The sequence below is a fragment of the Triplophysa rosa genome, linkage group LG4 (genome assembly GCF_024868665.1).
Source record: "Triplophysa rosa linkage group LG4, Trosa_1v2, whole genome shotgun sequence".
NCBI lineage: Eukaryota > Metazoa > Chordata > Actinopteri > Cypriniformes > Nemacheilidae > Triplophysa > Triplophysa rosa.
The window spans coordinates 13,151,230-13,175,345 of NC_079893.1; the positions used below are offsets into that span (position 1 = coordinate 13,151,230).

The 24,116-nt window shown below is 37.4% G+C and overlaps 2 protein-coding genes across 7 annotated transcripts in view; both read left to right on the plus strand.

Annotated features, from left to right (window-relative positions):
• Positions 1-385: 385 nt before the first annotated feature.
• On the plus strand, positions 386-21,070 carry mnd1 (meiotic nuclear divisions 1 homolog (S. cerevisiae)). Of its 3 annotated transcripts, XR_008962773.1 has the most exons (9): positions 386-445; positions 2,317-2,382; positions 2,583-2,640; positions 4,867-5,015; positions 5,167-5,241; positions 5,372-5,486; positions 6,309-6,400; positions 6,501-15,560; positions 20,338-20,412. XR_008962773.1 is itself a non-coding variant. In XM_057331103.1 (8 exons), the coding sequence occupies exons 1-8, from the start codon at positions 443-445 to the stop codon at positions 20,442-20,444; spliced, it is 618 nt and encodes a 205-aa protein (XP_057187086.1). In that variant the 5' UTR covers positions 386-442; the 3' UTR covers positions 20,445-21,070. The 3 variants fall into 3 exon arrangements, 1 of the variants encoding a protein (XP_057187086.1); XR_008962772.1 differs by having other exon boundaries at positions 6,309-15,560; XM_057331103.1 differs by lacking the exon at positions 6,309-6,400 and having other exon boundaries at positions 15,516-15,560; positions 20,338-21,070.
• An 827-nt stretch (positions 21,071-21,897) lies between these two features.
• The window catches only part of tmem131l (transmembrane 131 like), a 72,329-nt gene continuing 70,110 nt past the window's right edge, over positions 21,898-24,116 (plus strand). For all 4 annotated transcript variants that reach the window (XM_057331096.1, XM_057331099.1, XM_057331097.1 and 1 more), the window contains exons 1-2: positions 21,898-22,060; positions 22,764-22,834. In XM_057331096.1, coding sequence (XP_057187079.1) covers positions 21,952-22,060; positions 22,764-22,834 — 180 coding nt within the window. In that variant the 5' untranslated portion in view covers positions 21,898-21,951. The remainder of the gene's footprint in view (positions 22,061-22,763; positions 22,835-24,116) is intronic.

Genomic DNA, 24,116 nt, shown 5'->3' on the forward strand with positions numbered 1-24,116 from the left:
TAATGTAGCCCACATCAGGCTTCGCTTGCAAGTCACAGTGGCACGAATTATGTATTTCGAATTATGTACGCATATTTTTGTTTCATTTTATTACAGTGCAAACACTTGCCAGTGGCACTAAAGACTCTTATTGTGCCTGGCAGAATGAAGGCCGTACAGAAGACGGAGCGATTTGACCAATCAGAAGAAAGGAGGCTTCCAATGCCGCCCACGTGTACAAATGAAATATTGAAGCCATAAAGCGATTTGTAACGAACATGAGAAATTTAGCCAAAATCTGGAAATGTGTCGTATTTCTATTTCTTGTTGAAGAAACAAAAAGCACACAGACCGACCATAAAATTATGAGCATGCGTATTTCATTCGACCGCACCACGCATGCGTGCGCTGACTGGCTGTAGCTCGCGCCAAATTGAAGACTGACTGACTGAAAGCTTCAAACATGGTGAGAACGTAGATAATATTTTGTTCTATACATTTCGATTATTGCTTAGAGAGCGTCGCCTACATGTGTAACAGCACTACACAAAATACTTTTAAACTGGTTGTTACGTCTGTCATTTCTGAACTCGTGTTATATTATTATAGTTAAATGTATTCAGTAATGACAGTTTGTTAACCGGGGAGCTTGAGGAAACTGAATAAAATAATTTTTTTATAATTTAACGTAACCCTGAAAGCGTTAAAGATGAATGAAGTAACGTTACTCCAAGAAGTCTACCTTACAATCAGTGGTGTAACGTTATTGGTGCCTGGAGAAGTGGGTATATTGTTAATTTATGCTCCCATATTTAAAGCTGCCCAGCAAAGGATGAACGCCTCGGTGTTATAATGTAGCCAGGTTTCCACCCTGGTTTTATGCACATTTTGAAGTTTCGTATCAGAAATGAGTGATGGCCACAGAAGAGGTGCAGATTCTGCAATCAATCCTGGCCTACAGGCTATATGAAGAGACAACCAGGGCAGTATGCAGGATTTTAGAAATACCAATGTCCAAAAAATGTCGACTTCCTTGATCTAACGTTATATACGTGCATTTTAAGACTTTTAGATGCGCTTTAGCATGAACTAGTGAAGGTCTCGTCATGTTTTTGTCACACTGACATTACCTGAAACGTGTAAATGCTTTTAGCGTTTTGTAGTTTACATGACTGGATTTTACATTCGGTCGTTTACCATGTTAAGCGCGCCCACAGTAAACGACACCACGGCGCGCAAACTCCCGAGAGCTGTGGAAGGAGGAAGAAAGCAAAGCAGCCAGCGTTTTCCTTCCTTCGTTTGATTGGCCATCTCAGTTAGATTGATGAGCGCACATTGAGGTAGATCAGATCTGAGATCAGTCATAGGCGTTTTCTACAATATTGGCAGCAGTTCATTCAGTTTGTCCTATTATTCGCCGTATACCCGTGCATACCCTGCACTACACAAGTGGGTATACGGAATGCCGACTGATAAAAAAGTGGGTATGCCTGCGGATACCCTCGACTACACCACTAATTACAATGTTATAGTTTCTTGTCAATGCCAGAAAATGTGAAAGGAAAACGTTTGCATTTTGGTCTAGCCACGTCTAAATTAACTTAAAGTTAGCTGCACCACACTCAAAATATAATTTAGTGATACCAAGACTATAACGTTACCGTCTTATGTCAAATGACATTATAGCAGGTCACCTGCTCATTTAAAAATCTCTCGTTAAAAGGCACACAAGCTTCATAGTTATTAAAGGCCATGGTCTGACTTTGTCATTGTTGTGAGGAAAGTATGTAAACACACATTTGTCATGCTTCTGGAGCAAAAGCACCTGGCAAAGGCCCCGCCCTCTCATGGATGACATGTACTCAATGCCATAAAAGGATATATCTTGGTAGAGAATATAAATAAGTCTAGTAATAATGCATGCTCGTATTATCCATCATGTTACTGCCACATACTCTATGCCCTACGTTTAGTTTGAGGCATTGAATGTGGTTGTAAATTCTGCTAATTTAAACTTCCATAAATAATCATATGAAGCTTTTTTTGTATACTGAATAAAATATTACATGTTTCAGTGTTGCTGAAACAAAATATGTTGCTTAAAATCAAAGAAGTTAATCAATAACAATGAAACAGTGGCATGCTAAGTTCATATCTGAAGTATTAGCACAGCTGTAGAGACAGAAAAATAGAACATTATTAAAAGGCAATTTTTTATAATAGTTTAATGATTTAGGACACTGAACATGTTGTAATTCCTACCTTTGAGGGTTTTTTTTTGTATTGATGTGCATATAAAAGTGCCTCATAAAAAGTTTTTATTTATAATCCACACAGTCTAAAAAGAAAGGACTTAGCTTGGAAGAAAAAAGAAGTCGTATGATGGAAATATTTTTTGAAACTGTAAGTGTGTTTTATTTAACATACCAATATAACCTGCTTTATGATTATATGTGAGTGAGATATGTTCATACCTCACAATATTTTTTATGACTTAATTACTACTGTATTGTGAAAAGTAATTAAAATACATAATAATTTCAATGAGTCTGTGAATTGGACTGAAACTTGGAGGGATGACATTTCTTTTTCCTTGCTATCAGAAAGATGTGTTTCAGTTGAAGGACATTGAAAAAATTGCCCCCAAATCCAAAGGAATCAGTAAGTACAACTAATCTGGGATTATTTTCGTTCTTTACAAGAGAAGTTAAATCCAGTGTCACTGAATTATCTAGTTTTTAAGGTCAGTACATGAAGCTATGCTTTTTAAAAGATCTGTGTAAGTGTAATATAGTTAGTTAATAATCAGAAAACAAGGCCAATGCCTGTTTTTGTTATCATTAAGTGTTTGATTAATGACTGTATTTGCCCTTAACAATACATTAAAAATCCAGTGTGTAATTTTTTGGAGGATCTATTGACAGAAATGCAATATAATATACATAACTATGTCTTCAGAGGTGTATAAAGACCTTACATAATGAATGCGTTATATTTTTATTACCTTAGAATGAGCTATTTCTATCTACATATACCGCGGGGTCTCTTGCATGGAATTCACCATGTTGTTTCTACAGTAGCCCTGAATGGACAAACTGCTCTATAGACGTGTTTTGAAAAAAAATGTTGGGCAAAGAAGCGAAAACATGATGACCTCTGTCAGTAGGGAGCCTCAGAGATTACATATTTTTGTATGCAAACCCCGGAAGCGAGTTAGCATTTTAGGACTTCTGGTTCCATCATTTGAATGGGTTTTTGGTAAATCGCCTGAAATAAGGTCTGTGGTAAACAAAACCTCAAAATATTTTCACATTTTATTCTATAACATAAAACACGCCAATTATAACCCGCTTGTGATTTTTTTAAAGCCTTATTGTGTCTTAAAAACGGCGGTTGCTAACAAGTTGCTAAAAGCAACTACTTCCTTTGGCAGGGACATTAGATGTCATTGCGCATATAAAGCTCACAAATAATGCAATGGGCACAAATCTCTTAAAACGTAAATGCGGATTCATTCATTGAATAATTACTTACCAGGGAGCACATTTTTAGTGAAGTTTGAAAGAGTTGTCGGAGGCTAGGTGGTGGTGACGTTGATATCGAGCGACCTTAGTGGATTCTGTTTATAGCATCGTGTTTGCTTTTTACTTCTGCCGATTGTATTTCGGCTTCAAAAGTAACAAATGTTGTGTTAATTTGTAAAGATTATCTTGATAGACAAAACGTGTAAACATCATAAACTTTTGTTAATCACAGAGCTTATTTTTTACAATCTTCCAAATGTCTATGAGAAAAATGGAAGGGGAGGAGTGTGCCGTTGGTTGCAATTTGCAACCTCACCACTAGATCACCACTAGATAAAATCTCCACATTTCTCCTTTAAGGTTGATGTGGCAATGGACTTAAAAAGAAATAAGCGTCATTTCGCTTTAGAAATACCAGATAGTGGTGATACAATAATTGTGTTTGTGGAAATAATATTTGAGAAGTTAGACTGATACAAGTTTCAAAAAAGAAAAGTTTTTGTTGCTGCTTAAATATATATATATATATACAGGTGCTGGTCATATAATTAGAATATCATCAAAAAGTTGATTTATTTCACTAATTCCATTCAAAAAGTGAAACTTGTGTATTATATTCATTCCAGTTGGTCATGAATGATTATATTCATTCATGACCAACTTTATGGAGATGCAGATTTCATTTTCCAACAGGACTTGGCACCTGCACATAGTGCCAAAGCTACCAGTACCTGGTTTAAGGACCACGGTATCCCTGTTCTTAATTGGCCAGCAAACTCGCCTGACCTTAACCCCATAGGAAATCTATGGGGTATTGTGAAGAGGAAGATGCGATATGCCAGACCCAACAATGCAGAAGAGCTGAAGGCCACTATCAGAGCAACCTGGCCTCTCATAACACCTGAGCAGTGCCACAGACTGATCGACTCCATGCCACGCCGCATTGCTGCAGTAATTCAGGCAAAAGGAGCCCCAACTAAGTATTGAGTGCTGTACATGCTCATACTTTTCATGTTCATACTTTTCAGTTGGCCAAGATTTCTAAAAATCCTTTCTTTGTATTGGTCTTAAGTAATATTCTAATTTTCTGAGATATTGAATTTGGGATTTTCATTAGTTGTCAGTTATAATCATCAAATTAAAAGAAATAAACATTTGAAATATACCAGTCTGTGTGTAGTGAATGAATATAATATACAAGTTTCTCTTTTTGAATGGAATTAGTGAAATAAATCAACTTTTTGATGATATTCTAATTATATGACCAGCACCTGTATATATATATATATATATATATATGTGTGTGTGTGTGTGTGTAGTGGAAGAATCCTTACAGGAGGTTTTATTTCATGTTTATTTTCAGCTCCCATGTCGGTAAAAGAAGTGCTGCAGAGTCTGGTGGATGATAACATGGTAGACACAGAAAGAGTTGGCACCTCTAACTATTACTGGGCTTTTCCCAGCAAGGCCCTGCATGCCCGTAAATGTAGACTGGAAGAGCTGGAGATACAGGTGAAGCTTTCTCTGATATTGTTAGACTTGTCCAAATTGGTGTATTGTTAAACAGGTTGTTGTAGAACTTTATTTTTTATTGTAACAGCAGTTACGATGAGTGGATTTTTTTTATAAAGTGTAATGTAGAAATCCTTTTCTCTGCATGTAGTGTGAGGAAGGAAAGCAGCGCAAAATAGCCCTTCAGCAAGCGGCTGACAAAGCCAAAGTTGGGCGTGAAATTAACGTGCGTATTGACTTCTCTGTCTCTCTGAACCCAAGAACCATGTAATATTTACTTACTTTAAGCTTAGCACATCTATCTAGGGGAATTTTGTGTAAGAGTTCTTTTCTGACTGATGTTTGTGCATGTATAGGAGGAAAGAGAAGCTCTTCTGAAGGAGCTTGGGGCATTGAAAGACCAAAGAGATCAGATGAAGGCTGAAGTTGAGAAGTACAAAGAATGTGATCCGGAGGTGGTGGAGGAGATTCGTGAGTAAACCACTCTGATCTGTGTCCACATTTCAAAGGTATTTTAGCATAGATTAAACTCTGACAAATGAGCACAGAGGAACTGTTTACATTGAACTCACTCTATGATGCCTGCAGGTGCTGTTTTCTCAAAACAATTGATGTTGATTATTGGTCACACAAATGGATATCTTTGCCTACTGCATCACATTTTACAGATTTTTTAAGAGGTCGTTTACACGAGACCGTTTTCAAGGAAAAACTGAAAACTTTGTATGCGTTTTGGCTGTTCATTTACACAAAAACTGCATTTTGGGGAACTGAAAACGCAAACGGGTCTCAAAGTGCAAGTTTTCCAAAAACGATGACATCATACGTGTTAATGCAAAAATATAGTCCGGCAGTCTGCGCGCCGCCCCCATTAGGGATGGGCAATATTATATCGTTTGCGATATACCGGTAGAAATTCCCCATACGATAGAAATTAGTCTTCCCGCGATATAAACGATAAATTCTAGTTGATGACGTATTTCTTTGTGAGACCCATTCACAGCTCATATGTGAAGCGAAAACGGGTATAGCGGAGGGCGGACGTGAAGCTGAGAAAGAGATTGCACTAAAAGCTCTAAATCTCGTTTAGGTTGGCACTGTAGATGCATCCGAGTTAATGTTTAGTTTCACTTTCGTTTTATTTCATTAGTTTGTTAAGTATTCGTTGATAGTCATAATAATACGTTACACCACAACATTTAGTTTGGCTAAAAGTCTTTATTTAAACATGCGTTAGATGTTATGCGCGCGTGCGCAAATTGTTTAATATGATTTCTTGCCTGTTATATACAGGATGAACGGAGCGTCCCGTGCGCAGCTCGCGCCCACATGTGCTTTCATAGCGACACAGCACTGCTGCCTGTTCACATACAGTACAAATGCAAGTTTGTATTACGTTATTTTAAATACGTTTATGAGCGTATAAAAGCATGGATTATTTAATTAGATTTTTTTTATCCACATTTTTCTGTTCTCTTTCTGTAGCGCGAGTCATACATACACAGATTCAGTGTATGTTGCTGTGAGAAGAGAAGGTTCACACAGTTCAAGAGAGAGTGATTGACAGCGTGATGTGATCGATCGTTTCCACCCAACAATAGAATATATACAGTTTTAGGTATGACATGATGTGTTTATTGAGCTTTAGTTCATTTAACTTTTCTTTACTACAACCTTTTGAAGTCGAATCTCACTATTATATTTTATATTTACAAAAATACTGTAGGTACATTTTAGGAGCTGTTTGATTTGGGGTAAGTTTTACTTTTTGATAATATTTGTTTTTCTGAGGGTCTAGACTACATGCAGCTACTATCACTTGGCGCAGAAAACAGCGGTGGGTGGTAGGGATGTAATGATTCACTCAGCTCATGATGCGATGCGATTAACGATTCTGATCTCACGATGCGATTTATTCACGATTTACTCACGATTTATTTTGAAAAAATGAGTTGAAACAAATTAGAAATGAACAACTTCCCTTGCATTATTTCTTAAATGCTTCACGTTTCTTTGTATAATAAAATAATGTTTTATTTCAAATAACAAAACTAAACTGCAATTTTATAACAAATTAATAATAGAAAAAGTCTCTTTAATATAAACAAACTAATACTGTCTGAGCTTTTCTTGGATTTTTTTGCATTTAAGAAATATCAGCATGTCCACGTTTAGGTTTGCAGTGAAAATAGCGGCCCCTGCTGTTCAAAAAATTTGCGATTCAGTTCAAGCCTCAACCGATTTGAATCGTCGCTCATTATAACCGATTTTCAACCGGCTCACGGTGAATCGTTACATCCCTAGTGGGTGGCGTTATGGATATACCGTCGTTTTTATCGTTATCGCAAGAAATACCAGGAGTTATCGTGATAGAGTTTTAGGGCCATATCGCCCATCCCTAGCCCCCATGACGTAATTTTCGTCATCAGGAGGGTCTGTGGTTGTCCGCACACCCTGTCTGCGTGCAGCCCATTTTTTGAGACCGTGTGGACGGAATGCGTACACCAGCGAATGCTCAAATTTTTTTAATCAGCCGTGTCCAGTCGTTGACGTACAGTGCGCATGTGTCGAACTTGTCTATCATGATCCGCACTCATGATCCGCGATTGAGTATGCTCAAGAAGCTGTGCGGACGCGTTTGTGCGCGAGACGGATGCGGAAAGTCAAGTGTACCCGGCCCTTTACTCGTTCAGGCTGTAGGTCAGTCAGTCTGTAAACAATAATTGCGGCCTCCATGTTGCATGTTTGTGCCGCATACTTATTATAATTTCTCCAGCAAAAAGTAGATTTACTGCACCACTACAACCAGCGGAGACATAGTATTTATATGCATGCTACTATAAACACACACACGCCGACAAAGTGTATTAAAACACTTTTAGATTAAAACAGGTTATGCGTATGTGCGCAGGCACGAAGCATTTCTTTACAGAACAACATTGCCATCCACTGGCCTGGCATGCATAATCCATGTAAATGCAGATAGTTTTGATAACGCTGTCGTGTGTACGTGAAAATTTTCTAAAACGCAAAAAAATCTTTTCCGTTTTTATCCTGTAAACTAGGGATCCTGATCACACTTTTTGTGCTCCCGATCCAAGTCATTTTATATTGAGTATCTGCCGATCCGAGCCCCGATCCGATACTTTTACTTTCCTAGAGCTAGGTGCATGCTCCAGGTATATTAAGGTTATTAAAATCAGGGCCCGCTCCAGGCATGGGCAGGGGTGGGCTGAGCCCACCTAAACGTCTGTCTTGCCCACCCAATGAGAATAAAAAACAACACCAAAAATTGCAGTATTTTCTATTGGTTGAAAGTAACGTCACTCTTCACTCACAGAGCGGCTTTAGTTTGTAACAGAGATGCTGGTGGAAGCAAAATAATGTGCAAAGGAATGTTAGGCACACTGCACGCTTGCTTTGAGTTTATGCATGCAGCATGTAAAATTAATTGTGCAGTAAATTCAGATTCATTTATTATAACGGGAGTTTTTGCGGTCTTATTTTGTGAAGGAGAAGTGAGCGGTAACATTAACAAACAGCTATTATTTGCTTGCAATATTTAGGCTAGATTTTAACTTATCGACCGTCAGGAATGACTGAAAGATCCAGTTTTACAAATAAATCTGTCTCCCTCCATCTCAAACACCCCAATTCATAGTGAAGGTGGTAGCAAAACACTGAGAAAAAGAGTTTAGTTTAGGCGCGCTGCGCGCTCACAGACCGCAGATATGATGTAAAGTTGTGCAGTGTAATCAGATTCATTCATTAAAACGGGAGTTTTTTTGCGAAATTTAACAGAAGTCAGTGATCGTTCAGTGATGGGGAATGTTCTTAGCACGCTTTCTTTATAGGCTTCTATTTATTATACATAACCGTTTTATGCGTAAAACATCAATAAAATCAAACGCACACAATTACTATATAAAGGGCAATAATCAACAATAATTATTTTTGTTTTAATCTTGCAGTCTTCTGTAATGAATGTCTGTTTTAGATATTTATAACATCATAAATCATTTAAATCCTGCATGTATTGAAGTCATATATTGCAGTGTTTGTTAAAAGTCACCCAACAGCAATATCAAAGACTGAGAGCATGATAATAAACTCATTTTAATAAAGCAGGGTTATTTCATAAATCATCTTTTTAACTTTTTCTAATACATGTAGGCCTACAAACAATAGTTTTGTGTTGTTTAAAACTAAATATGAACTTGTTACGTTTTTTTGCGATATTTCAGTTTACTCCAAACAACATTTTTATATGACATTTGAGGGAAATGTTGTCAGACGTTCACAGAAATAAACAATAATTTTTCCAAAACACATTCTTATCTTATCAGAAAAAAAGAAAAAAAATGTTTAAACGGTTTCTTAATTTTTTTCTGGTTGGGTATATGCCCACCCAGGATAACTGCTAGCCCACCCTTCTGCACCTGGCATAATGACAGAGTGACAGTTGAAAATTTCTTTTCAACTTGGCTAATTCAAATAGCAGGATTAGATTTAACATTAAAATGGCCCTCTTTATCAATGAAGTATAGTTTAAATGCTTTTATTGCAGCTTGACAGGAGTTTGTCCCCATGAGACAGAAAAACAAAGCTTCATTTGACACTCTCTCAAAACTAAAACACTCAACACAATACTGCAAGTTTGCTCTATGGTATACACATATACAGTATCTCACAGAAGTGAGTACACTCCTCACATTTTTGTAAATATTTTAATTGGGCCCAATTTGGACATATTCACTTAGGGGTGTACTCACTTTGGTTGCCAGCGGTTTAGACATTAATGGCTGTGTGTAGGGAGAGACATGTCCAGCTACGGAACCGCAGCAACAGACTCTGAACCAAACATTCTTTCTAACACCATCAACAAGAACGCATAAGCTAATACAATGAAACACATTCATTATACAATAATTCTACACAAGATTGACGTTTTAAATGGCTTTTTGTACTATACCTTAATGTATTATTATAACTTACACATGTAAGACCTGAAAAGTAGCCTTATGACGTTTTCGCGTGTAACAATAGGAAATCACACTCCAAGACTCTAGGTTGAAACTTACTTCGTGTAAGAACGCAAGCTCCGCCCCTCCTTTCTGTGGCTGCTGTTCAGAAACTGCTGTTCAGAATCTGTTGCTGCGGTTCCGCAGCTGGACATTATTGTGTAGGGATGGGTATCGTTAAGATTTTAACGGTATTACTACTCTTATCGATACTGCTTATCGGTCCGGTACTTTTGGATATAAAGATATTTCTTCTTGGGGATGGAGCAGTGGAATCAGAAGGAGTGGGTTGGTACATCTTAAAAAACATTTCAAAATCTTTATAAGGGTAATTGAATTTTACTCTAAATAGTTACTCTATGTATTACTGTATGCACATTTATTTTGTGTATACTGCACTGAATTATTTCAGTTCTGAGTGTAATAATAAATGATTACACATATAGGCTGATTAATTTTTTTAAACAGTTAACTAATAGAAAATGGATTACTTGTGTAATTTCCTTTCACCCATGTGGAATTAGCATAGTTTTAAGGTTATGGAAACCAGTTAGATTGAATTTACAGTTGTTTTAAATGGGGTGAATGGCATTAGCATAGAATGTCAGAGTTCAAGTAACATCTGTTAGCATTCAGCATACATACCTGACGTAGATGGGGCATCAAGAGATGAACTAGATTGGGCTAAGTGCATCTCTCTGTCTGTACATGATGCTCTTTTGACAGGTGCTTTGACGGATTACTTGTGTTTCCACCCTTACAAGCAAAAGTTTTGTTGCACTTGTGGCAACGAGCATTGTCACTGTCAGCATCAACTTTGGTGAAGTGTAACCACACTTTTGAACGTTTAGTTCTCTCTGCCATCGTCGCGAATTAAGAGCGTCTTTCTTCTGTGCGGCTGTTTGTGTGTGTGCGCGCAGTGTAGACACAAACTGCGCGGGAGACACGTGACATGCCGCTTCGCGCTCTCTGCTGGGAATAATGAATATGCATGCGCCAAAGACTAAATTCTTGGTGTTATTGAAAATTAGAAACTATTGTTGAGATAAAATGTTCAAGATAACGTTAATGTAGCAATAACATAAGATTTTTTTTCCCTGAGGACCGAAAGCAGAACCGATAAGGGCGAAGCTTATCGATTCTCCGGTCTTTCAGAATTTTGCCCCGGGGCCCATTTAATACCGGGTTTTGGTACCCATCCCTAGCTGTGTGTTGAGTTATTTTGAGGGGACAGCAAATTTACACTGTTATACAAGCTGTACACTCACTACTTTACATTGTAGCAAAGTGTCATTTCTTCAGTGTTGTCACATGAAAAGATATAATAAAATATTTACAAAAATGTGAGCGGTCCCCTCACATTTGTAAATATTTTATTTACAAAAGTCAGTGGGAGAGTAAGAGCGATAACATCAAATTTAACACCTGCTCCCCATTCACACCTGAGACCTTGTAACACTAAAGAATCACATGACACCGGGGAGGAAAAATGGCTAATTGGGTCCAATTAATAATAATAAATTAAATAGTAATAAAATATTTACAAAAATGTGAGGGGTGTACTCACTTCTGTGAGATGCTGTATATCTTTGAACTTTCACTTTGAAATAAAGGGAAAACAGCATCTCTGTAGTGTTAGCGGACAGCCGCAAATATGCTTCTCAGCTGTGTCATTAAGTTTCTTGTAAAGCTCAGGGAAAGCGCTGTATGAAGGAAGAAATCAGACACTAACCTGTGTTCTCTATCACAGCGTCACAAAACTGAGTGAACTCGCTGTAATCCGTCCACTTTTTTGAGGGTGTGGTATTATATTTTTATTATTGAACGAAGCTCCGTTGTGCTGCTGACATTACAAGCACATTTCCACACTGCAGACACAGCTGTCACAGCTCGCGATCTCATTTACGAAACTTGCGTGATGGCAGAGGTGATCGGAAATGATCGAGCAAAATATAGCCGATCCCGATCAGGTTAAAAATGCCTTGATCGGCCCCCCCCGATCCCGGTCTTTGCGAATGGCTTGGGACATCCCTAGTGTAAACGTACTCTGAGTGTCTTGAGTATACCTTCACCTCCTGACAAATTAGACTTGTGTCTTCTGTTGGACAGCATTTTTCTTTCGTAGTGCTTTGACTGTGATTTCTTAAAAATGTATCTTTAATTGATTTCGCAATGGGATCTTCCTGACACTCATGATTTCTCATAAGATCATCACTTCTTAAAAGCGTGATTTGATCATTTCTGCCTCATATGTCACAATAGTCCTGGCAAATGTTGTATTTAACACCTGACAGTTTGCAACATTTTTTACTGTAACCCCTGAAGCAGAACCAGCTAGAAGCTGTACTGCTGTGTTGTGCCATAATTCGGCTTGGTTAAATCCTGAAGGGCTTCAACAAGCCTTCATAATACATTTTATATTTAGCATCTTTTCATTACACAGAGGCAAACACACCAACATACAACTGCAGTTATTGTGTCTTTCCTGGCCTGTTTCACACTTCCGAGTAGATTCAGCTTTGAATATTTCTCGATTCACTCCAGTCAATCCTCTGATCAGTCGTGAATAATCATCTCAACACAGGCGCTGGTGAAGATAATGACTCATGTCTCTTTAGAGAAAATAACATTTGTAACCTCGCTTTACATCATTTGTCACCCCATGCTTGCAGTTCTGTCTTTCTAACGACCGCTCTACATTTTAAAACATGGCAATGTCAGTAGGTCCTGCTAAAATATTTCACGCTTCCTTTGCCTCTAGGGATTTGTCATTATGGCAAATTATTATTATTTTAGTCATGTTTAAATTGGCCTTTGGGGTGTATTGTGAACAATGATAAATACGATAGCAGTGGCTAGTAGGAATATGACTTCATCCTTTATTTTGTTATAAGCATACATTTCTGAATTTTTTCCAGTGATTTGGTCTGTGTGAGTCCACTTCATAAATTCCTATTTGTAGGACTGCTTGATAAAAAAAAATCCTAATCACTATTAGTTTGGTCAATATTGAGATCACGATTATTTAACACAATTACGCATTGACTAGAAAATAAGCTTGAAAAACAAATAAAAAATAAATGTTAACTATAGATACAACAAAGTAATAAATGCATGGATTAAAATAAGTAACGTAGAGTTAAATGATGAATATAATCAATAACATCAAAACAAATTAGATCAAATATGTTAAAATATGTAGATGAATGTTGATCTACATTTAACACGTCTGACTAAACTTAAGCTTTTGGGAGGGGCGAAAGTGCACTGCTGTGGAAAGGAAAGATGTGTGCTGTACAGGATACACAAGATATGAGACAATGCTTGCAAAACGGAATGTGACAATAATCATTTAACCTTGATTATGTAGTTTTTTTGTAATGTTGTAAGCCAAAACTAAAATAAATCAATTATGATTAATTTCACTGCTTTAACTATAAGTACACTGGCATACTTACTATAAATAAAGTTTGTGAACATTAAACTATTTTCATTTTTTTTGTATAACAATGTAGCTTACTCGCCTTTGCAGCTAAAAAACACTTTTATTTACAGACTAGTTCTGAAAACTTGCAAAGAAATTCGTATTGTGCCCTATAGGAAAATAAAGAGCAAGGTGGCTCTGCACTTTGAGTGTTGGACTTTTTTCGTCTATGCAGTCATAGCTTGTCTTAAATTGCTTTTTGTTTTCGATATGTGTTGGGTGCAGTACTGCTCATTACATCATTATTAGAGGTGATGATGAAATGATAGAGTAAACATAAACAAAGATGTGTCTGTAACACCCAGGGGGTTCAGCTGTTCTAAGAAAGATGGATAAGAGAGATCCACTTAAAGATGTCGCGGCTCTTTATTATCAGTGTTCATGAAGCTTAAGTTTATATTTCTAGGGCAACCTGATTTGTTTTGATTGTTTTTTTTTCCACTTTAATGACCAAGGGCTCCAAACCACTTATCACAAGGTTGCTGGTACGAGTCCCAGTCGGCACCCAGGGGATGTTGAATCAGTACGAGGGCTAATGATGCATTTGAGCAGTACACATAACCCTGGGGCGCTAAACATATCAATGTTTTCATCACACTTTGTGGATGTGGTTTTAAAAGAGTTTAAAGTGCAATTAAATTGCAGTGTTCATGTGACTAAATTGAACCTTCATATCAAATTCCACCCACAGTGTTGCGATTTTTAAAGACATGCTGTATTTGTTGACTTCTCAGTCAAGTGCGCAATGCTTTGGACTGCATGCATCTGCTACTCTTATGTCATTGTTTACCTCATTTGTAAATCGCTTTGGATTAAAGCGTCTGCTAAATGACTAAATGTAAATGTAAATGTAGGGTGCACAGAGAGGACACAATGCATTTTCAATACGACTGGGCAGATTAATGTGCTTTTTTCAGATTGAATATTGTCATGACTCTGCTTCATCATGTCATGTCTATTCTTGGTCTTGTAGCAGAGTCATGGCAAAGCCTTAGGTTTTATGTGGAGAGAGAGATTGTTGACCTTTCGGCCTTCCATACTCTCTCTCGCCGGTCCACATCCCTGTTCCCGCCATCTCGTTTCCTCGTTAACTTTCCCTGAGTGTGTTATTACCCACACCTGCCCCTTGCTAATTATCCTTTGTCTGTCTCCCTATATAATACCCTCATGTTTCATTGTCCTGTGTTCAGTCATTGTGTGTGCTATGTGCTGTATTCAGTTGTCTTGTTCTCGTCCAGCGTTAGCCGTTATTGCCTGTTCCTGTTGTTGCTGTGTCATCGTCTTAGTAAGAGTTTAGTTTAGTTTGTCAAGTGTTTAGTTTAGTTTAGTTTGTCAAGTGTTTATTCAGTCTAGTGTTTAGTCAGTCTTCGTTCTGTGCTTGTTTATTACTTTTATGTTGCTGTTTTTACCCCATCGCGGGTCCTTGTTTTGTGTTTGTTAAAATAAAGTCTTTTATGTTAACCCCTTAATCCCTGGCTGCCTGCAATTGGGTTCTTCCCCTGCTGATCGTGACAGAATATAATCCAAAACCTTGGAATGGTTTTTGAGCATTTGTTAATCTAGCTCTGAAATTGAAGTGGTCTGGGCAAGACATTCAAAATGATGGATTATATATCAGTGTGTCCGCTAACTGTCTAAGACGTAAATCAATGGACTCAATGAAAAAAGGGACCAGCTTGTGTGATTTATAACCATCTGCAGAGCTTTTAGGTTGCACACAAATCATATGGATCTGCACAGCTGAGTTTTACCAAAGGACCAGCTGCATTCAGCAAACATTGACAAGCTATGTAAGACTTAAAGCATGATCCTGTAGTTTAACAGGTTTAGCAACTGCTTGACATTAGCAATGCAAAAGCAATCATGGGTTCGATTACCATGAAGCAAATTTATAGAAACTAAGCATCTGATGCAATGTAAGTAACTTTGCTAAAAACTTAGTGTATACGCAACCCAACAAGCCTGACTTTGCTAACATACCCATGCTTTATCTAGGTAAAACCAACATTGCAGCAAAGGAGGCAGTGTCTAGGTGGACAGGTAAGTCTTTTGCATACACAAAACTAAAAATAAAGCAAGCCAGTAAATCTCTTTGCTAATGAAAGTCATGTGAAAGATCTATAGAAGGCCCTGACAGTCTAGTTTTGCATGTACTAATACTTCGGTTTAGCAAAAATTTTGTCTATTTTATTTTCCCATCAATTAATAAATATTCTAGCATGTAAGCGTTTTTAACAGACGAAAAATTCCGCATTGTTTTAAAGTACAACTGCTTTGTTGTCGGTCAAAAAGATGCTTGCAGGTGTGATTGCTGTTAAACCTTCTTAAATACTGCTTCGCTATTCATTTGTTGACTTTTTTGTTGTTTGCACTATAGGTAGGGCTGTCACGATTATTAAATAATCGTCTCATCGCGATTGTTTGGCCTCATCGCGATGGTTTCAGATCATCGCAATTATTTCACATCTCTATAGAAGACACTAGGGGGAGCTGTAGTGCATCTGCATATTACATATTTTAGTGTATTGATTGTAAATAAAGCATTGTGATACTGTACCACCACAACACAATAAAAACTAAAGCATATACCATAAAAATAACCTGCAGTACAATTTAATATTATTTAAGATAATCTCAGTGTGAAAACCAGTCTACCAAAATTTCAGTAACATAGAAGTAAAATTTTATTGTATCTTGTAAGTGAGAAAAAAACAGACTAGAAGCAATTCTATGACTGATAGCATATCAATGGTGGCTTCACTCCTGATCAATTTACTTAATTTACAAGTATATGGCAGTTGTATTATTGACAGTTAAAAGCCTAAACCTAAAATATATGATAAACCAATATTTTCCGATGTATTTCCAAGAAAAAAAAACATATTTTTTATATTCAGAACAATATGGTCGTTTCAAAGCTGAATAAAAAATGTATGAGAATTAAATGTCAAAGCTCTAAAACAGACAATTAACCGCCATAATCGCCAAAGCCCTAAAAGAGACAATTAATCGTCATAATCGCAATGATTTACTAGACAATTAATCGTCAGCCAAATTTCATAATCGTGACAGCCCTAACTATAGGTTAAGTTACTATTTTGTTTATGATTTGATATTTTAAGCATGATTTTTGCGGAATGCTGCAGACACAGACTTTTATTTCACTTACATTTCAGGATGGAAATTCCTTTATTTACTTAACAGTACAAATGTTTTTGTACACTCTTTTGTACACTCTTCATCTGGAAGTTTGGTAGTTATGTTTGGGAACACAGCAGTCATGCTGGATGGGGAGGGTTTAGGGTTGAGTCAATGTTCGGTTTACATTCAACAGATCAGATTTCAGCCCAGAGCCAAACACAACTTACATCCTGCACTAAGAAAGAGTGCATGCACGCACGCATACTTGGTGATATGCAATGCCTTTGTAAATGGAGTTTAGCTTTAGTTCAATTATCTGCCTCGATCTCAGGCTTTTCTCTCAGGAGTCTAACTGGTCAACATCTGTGGAGGCCCGGGGGCTTATGTTGTTACGTTCCTTTGGTTGTTTTCATTGGTGTTGATAGTCCTGTTTACTGTATATAAAACAGGTTGTGTCATTGTTGGATTGTTCTTTAAAGTTAAAATAATATCCAATTAAGGGTTCATTGTTTTTGTGTTGTACTGGATAAAATGCAGTCCCAGAGGAAATCTCTATTTTTCCAGGCTGGTGTTCGGTGAGAAATATGCAGAATTAGTTTGGAATGGATATGCTCATAGAAAGATATCTTAAATAAAGCTGATGGTAAAAAACACAATTCTGCTCAAATTTGTGGAGGTTTCTAGAGTGCTTTCTTTATGCGTGACATTTAGAATGCACCAAAAACTGAGTGTGTCTGTTTTGAATTAAATCCAGTAAAACAAATACAGCCTTTTTTAGTTGCTCAGTCTTGCGGAGTTTAATATCTTATTTGAATGTAAAATGCCTCTGTTTTTCTGTAATGTAATAATGTATTACTCTGTAATTATCTACACAGATTCTAAATGGCATTTCTGAGTAATTACACAACACTAAAGGGGGATTTTTACTTCTGCAGAGACACGTACACTCCGCCGTATAAAGCCTGACGCGCTGTAACCGCTTGTCAATGTGACGCAGACCGCAAGCGCTGTGATTGGTCTGCTTGAACCCCCTCTCTTCAGGTCAAAAAACTCTGTGATAGCGTCGGGTTACTCATGCATTTCCGAACGAATTATATAAATAAATTACGCATTTTTCAGTATTTAACAACTCAAGCTGCAAAAGAGACCGTTTACTTGCCGCTATCACTGCTAAATGCTTCAGACAGCGTACACAACGAATCGCTTCTGATGTGGTAAATGTCGATCTTGAAGTTCAAAAAATCTCTCAGACAAAGAAGGTTCAGGTGTCAAGGAGTTAACTTTATTTGATCAGGCCAAACAAAGTGAGATGTCCCAAGTCATCTGAAAACCAAGTGTTTTCCAGCCTAAAGTTATAGTGAAACTTAGGAAAGGAGGTTCTTTCCTAAACCAATCAGGTAAATTCCCTTTATTTTTTATTATCCAATCATTCTTGTCTGCCACTATTATTTTCTAGGCAACAAGGTTTGTATCTAATAGTGGAATGTCGACCTTTACTTGGTTTTTAAAAATAAGTTTTCCTGTTGGTACCAGTTTTCAGGCCACAAAGTGAACTACATGTTCAACCTTCTGAACTTTATCTAGGTCAGGCCTTAAACAGATCTCAAAGACATCACTGAATTTTGTATTGCTGAAATCTGTTCTATACTTGGTTAAAATGATTAAAAATATACTTATAGTTCAAACAACACTCAATCAATGCTTAAGTATACTGATTATGTCATTAAATCATTAAATCATCTTCATATATTCAGTTGTAACACTCAATCATTGGTCTGATTATTAACACATCTATGGTCATATCATTCCTATGAATACTTCTTATAAGTGGGGTGTACAACAGAGCCCAAAAGTGCAATGTGCAAATACAACAATCAACAAAATGATCAGAATTATGGACAATACTTCTTCTTCGGCTCTTGTCTTGGTTACACAAGCAACACTCTTGTGGACACTGACGCCTAGGGGCCATTGCCTGTCAACGCACAAGTGTAAACAAAAACTGGCACGTTGACTACGATGTAGAGGCTATGGCGTAGGTTCGACGCGGAAGTAAAAATCCCCCTTAAAGCATAAGTTATTGTCATGCAAGGCTACACCATAGGCAACACACTGGTTTTCCTTTATACTTCTGCGTCGTTGCCTGCGTCGACAGGCAATGACCACTAGGCGTCAGTGTCCACGCGTGTGTTGCTTGTGTAACCAAGACAAGAGCCGAAGAAGCAGCAGCTCCTTTGAGAAGCATTAGCAGTGATAATGGCAAGTAAACAGTCACTTTTGTTGCAGCTTGATATGTTAAATACAGAAGAACAAATAATTTACTTAGATAATTCATTCGGAAATGTGTTTGAGTAAACATGACGTTATCGTGGAAGTTTTTTTACCTGAGGGAAGGATTCAAACAGACCAATCACAGCACTTGCGGTCTGCGTAGGGTCCGCATTGAGTTGGCGCATTGTTACATTTTTGGAGAGGTGCATGTCAGGTAGTGGTGGGCGATACTGTAAAATTTGGTATCGATCCGATACCAAGTAAATGCAGGGCCAGTATTGCCGACATCGATACCGATACAAATACTTTTTACTTTTAAAAAGCATTCACTTGAACTTACATTTACTTTCCTGTTGATGAAATGTCATGATTTATCAGATGAATGCATCATTAATATGCTAAATCTGAATACATTTTCATGACCACTAAAATATTTTGTGATTTGTGCTCTTAATGTGCCTGTAAGCTAATTAATCATGTGCATGTTAAAACAAGGGACATAATTTAAACCAAATAAATCTATTTATTTAGTTATTTATTCCTGTAATCGAATTTGCAAACATGAACTTTGCACCAAATTATTAAAATAGTAACATTAACATATTAATAGAACTGAAAAACGATATATAACAAAACAAATTCTCGTTATCCCAGTACTACTTATCTAGCTTTAAAAAAAAAATAAAGTAGACAAAATTATTACTGAAGAACGAAGATTTTAAAACTGCTTTTCCTTTTTGGTTCAGTGTTGTGTTTAGACAAAATAATAGAACAAATTAACATATTTCCCTTTCATTACACTTTTTTAAGTGAATTTATAAACAAAGTGCACACAATTGTTTGAGAAACAGTAAATAAAGTGCTTAAATAATAAAGTACTTTCAATCTTTGGCTTTTTACCCCCAAATGCCCACTGCCATACATCGCAGTTCGCAGTGTTTTTATTCACCGAGGTGATAAAACTCCACACGATGCTGCTCTTCTATTCGCTGGCTGCAGCGGCATCTGCGTGTTTGCGCTTGGCGCTGCTGAGTCACGTGATAGTGGACTACAAAACACAGGGCAGGGAGGAGCAACGTGTGCAAAACTAGGTGTATGGGAAATAGTTTTTCTTCATTATAAAATTATTAGCTACATTAGTAAATAAATAAAATCAGTAGTAAAAACTAAAAACACATTAGTATCGAATTTTTAATGGTAGGATCGATCTTTTTTGATACAACCTCAGTATTGGAAGTATCGATACTTCAGGATCGATCCGCCCACCCCTAATGTCAGGCTACGCACAGGCGTAGGTCCTACGCACGACTATAACTTGCTCTTAAGTTGGTTAGTTTTCATAACTGATAAGTTGTCACTTTTTTGCATCCTAAATGTGTAATTTTCTGCATTCTTTCTTTTTCAGATAATGTTTTTGCAATCAAATCCTGGGCGAAGAGGAAGTTTGGCTTTGAGAACAGCCGTTTAGACAAAGCTTTTGGAATACCAGAGGACTTTGACTATATCAACTAACTACCAAAAGCCTCTCCTGGATATATTGATTGATAATTGATTGACCCCATCGTTTCACCACTACACAATCAAAAGGCGCTTTTGTACTACACAAGTTAATTTTAGAATTCAAATATCAGTTCTGTGTTCAACTAAAAGCTTTGACTGGTTTGTCAGAGGTTTGGTACATTGTGAAAAGGGGTGAAAATTCTCAGGGATTCCCTCAACCCCCCACCCTTGAAATCTTAACCTTGTCTAGTCCAAGGCAAACTTCAAGATAGATTTGTCAGCATGAACGGGTAAGCGACAGTGGAAATGTTCCTGGTGTGTAAATTGAGATGATATGTTAACCCTTGACTGCTCTGAGGCACCCTATAGCCTGGACAGACTGTTTGGACACCTGTTGATAGAGAAACTGAGCTAGGCACAGAGGATTGAATTAAGGTGCATGTGGCCAATTTAAAGTGATTAACCACGGTTAAGTTAAAAGAAGGAAAAAAGTTACTGTTTGTATCTGTTATTCAAATCTTTTTCATTTTTGGACATGTTTTTCAAATTGCACATTTTGTATATATGTTGTAAATATGAAAAATGATTTTCAATGGCTATGTGTAATCTGATTTAATAAATAAACAGTTATCACGCCATCTGTTTTTTATCTTGTCTTTTCCTTACTGTTTTTTATTTGAGAAATTATTTCGGCCAAACGTCCTGTAGATTTGCCCACTTACTGGGTCTTCATATTTGTGAAAAATCTATATATTTTTAAATATGTTTTTGATTACTAAAGGTTTGTTAAAGACGAATAATACCTTGTGCATGTTGCGACATCTCTTGTTATTGACGTGCATCAACCTGTTTAGGCTCTCAAAGCAATGCCTCATCTCTTTTTTTTGCATGCAGGAGCAGTGCTATTTTACAGATTTGTATTAAACCTGAGAGCCCTTTGTTGTATTGCATTTTTTCTGCAATCCCTGAGTAATTGTAATTATTTTAAAGAAGTTTTGTTACTCTAGTGCATTTAAAGTAATGTATATAGCATGGCTACACAGTGGGCGTAGATTTGCCACACCAGCAGTGGGCGTTTCTGATTTTTTAGTATTGACCTTTTGAAAAGCTTTTTGTAAAAAATCATATATGACATATTTATTTTGTAATCATAATCTTTTTGTTGCAGCTTTGACGTCATTATTATGATATTTGGATTTCATTGGCAATCTGATTCGTTGTTATCTTTCAGTTACTTGAAAGAAATTATATCATAACTATCTAAACGGCGTTTCATATGTGTGAATTATCTCAATCCACACTGCTAGCGTCGCGAGCAATGACGCGGAGACTGCGCTTGATGCGTTTGCAAGTACAGCATTTTCGGTTGACGCGTCGCGTCATGCAGTGTTGTAGATCATACATGGTGTAGATTATGTTTCTGTCTCTAGTGGGCGCACACTCACACATACTGTTTGAGAGAGGAGGGAGGGTGTGAGAAAGAGAAAGAAGTGAAGCCAGTGAGCTCAACACAGCCAGCATGGCGAGCCAAAGGGACTTCACGCACAGAAAAACGTGGATTAATGTCCTTCTGCGACTCCTACAGCTCTTATTGCCCTACATTCAACACGGAGGAGCTCAGTTTCAAGGTCTGGGAGGCATATTTGTCGTATTTATTTAGTTGACGAATGCAAGCGGAGACTGAAAATGTCGGAAGAACTGCCGAAGGCTGATTTGACAAGTATTCAAGTGCAGTCGTTGTACTAAAGCAGTATAATGATCAATACCTTGACGTCATCTCTGATCTGACACTGGGTTTTAATCCGTCTATGTGCATTTGTACGATTTATATTTCGATTAAAATCGAATAAAAGGAAATGCAGCTCGACCTTACTGAGCAGTTACGGTTTTGTGCGATTTCCTGTGTCTGTGCGATATGCTACAAAGCTCAGCGCTTATAACGTTAGCTGTTATTCATCGCAACCCTGTGGAAACTCACAAAACATTTGTGCGCGATAATCACGAAGAAAGCGCGACATTAATGCACATTTAGATGCGTTTCCAGCTGCATGTATTCGGATTGTTGACATGGTGCGAGCTCAGGACTAAATAAAATAGCTTGTCCGTTTAATTTTCCGCCTTTGTCATCCAGCCTCTAGTGCTCACTGTTAAACTACTGCAAACATATCAGTTAACGCATACGATGCCAAACATGCAAACTGTGGTTATTTTAGTGTAGTATCTGCATTTTTGCGATTTTGTTTACAGACAACGGTCAGTGCGGGGATTTGTTGTTGGTCTGTGTGTTTGCACGATTTTCTGTATGTTTATGTCTTTGATTTTCTTTTCAAGTTCTGACTCAGATGTCCAGCGTGGTTGAAGTTTGGCAGGCAGAGGACACAGACTTCTTCATGCCGTCGCAGGTATGTAAACTGCATACAATATGACGTCATTAGACAAACGTTTTATTACACTGTAACTTTGCTTCGCTGTGAGCCGAGAGCACGTGCGAGCGCACTGCTATTGTTACTTTGTTAAATTGTTGCATCTTTAAACGCAGCTAAAATGAAAACGGGGCTTACATTTTGTCATTCTGAATGTGGTTCCGCATATGTTGTTTATTCAGCGCTCAAGGGAAGGGCGATAACTTGTTTAGGACGGTGAAAATGTGTTTCCATTTGGAGGCGGGAAGAGCGAGGCATCTTTCCATGAGGAGTGTGGGATTTCAGAATGGACCTAATGAATAATAATTTCAGAGTTGTTTCATACAGTCCCATCACGCTTTCAGTCAAATATGTCATTAGATGTTTTCACGTTTGGCCTACCTCTACTATAAATATGCTTTAAGGTCATAATGTGCATGCACATCTTCTATCTTCTCTAACGTCATGCCTCAGTATATGTAATCTTGTAAATAACTGGTTAAGTGCTTCTTTGAGTCCGATGTAAAGTTTATTATTGTCTTGTTGCTGCCTTATCCTGACCTTTGTTTGGCCTCATGTTTGCTGCATTTGATATGTTTGCTGTGGGATGCTAATCCTACATGATGATATACAGTAAAGCACAGATTATTCCTATCTTTCAACTTGATTAGAGCAATGCAGTGATGTCTTAGACGTTTACTCAGCAGCTGACACAAGTTGTTGTGGATGTAAATTTTGCTTGTAATGTGACTGTAAAGTTGTTGTTTTTTTCAGAGCAGGTACACAGACATGTGGTTGCTGTTTCCGAGGTTGACAGACAATTTGCCACTTGACTGTTGCGTAAGCGACCTGTTTTTGATGGGGGTATTTATGTTATGGCTTGAGAAGGACCACAGTCAAAGGGGATGGAAAGTTCCATTTATAGTTCAACATTTGTTTTAGTTTGGTTGGTTGACAAAAGTGGAAATGATGTACTATTATTAGTGTTAGTTTAACATTTCACATTATATAAAATAACATTTAACATTATATTAGGCGGGCCTATATGTTGTGTGCCACATGATTTACTGAAATGTAACCATTAGCTCAAATGAGGCATTGTAACCATTGGTCCATTTAAATACATAGAACAAAATGCAATATGGGCATTGCATATATATTAATGCATTTTTGATGATGCTGACTGTATAATGGGGAATGTTTCCGTAGTCGGCGTAAGGGGAATATTTAAAGGGCTAGTTCACCATTCCACCCAGATGTTATATGAAATTGGTGCTGGCTA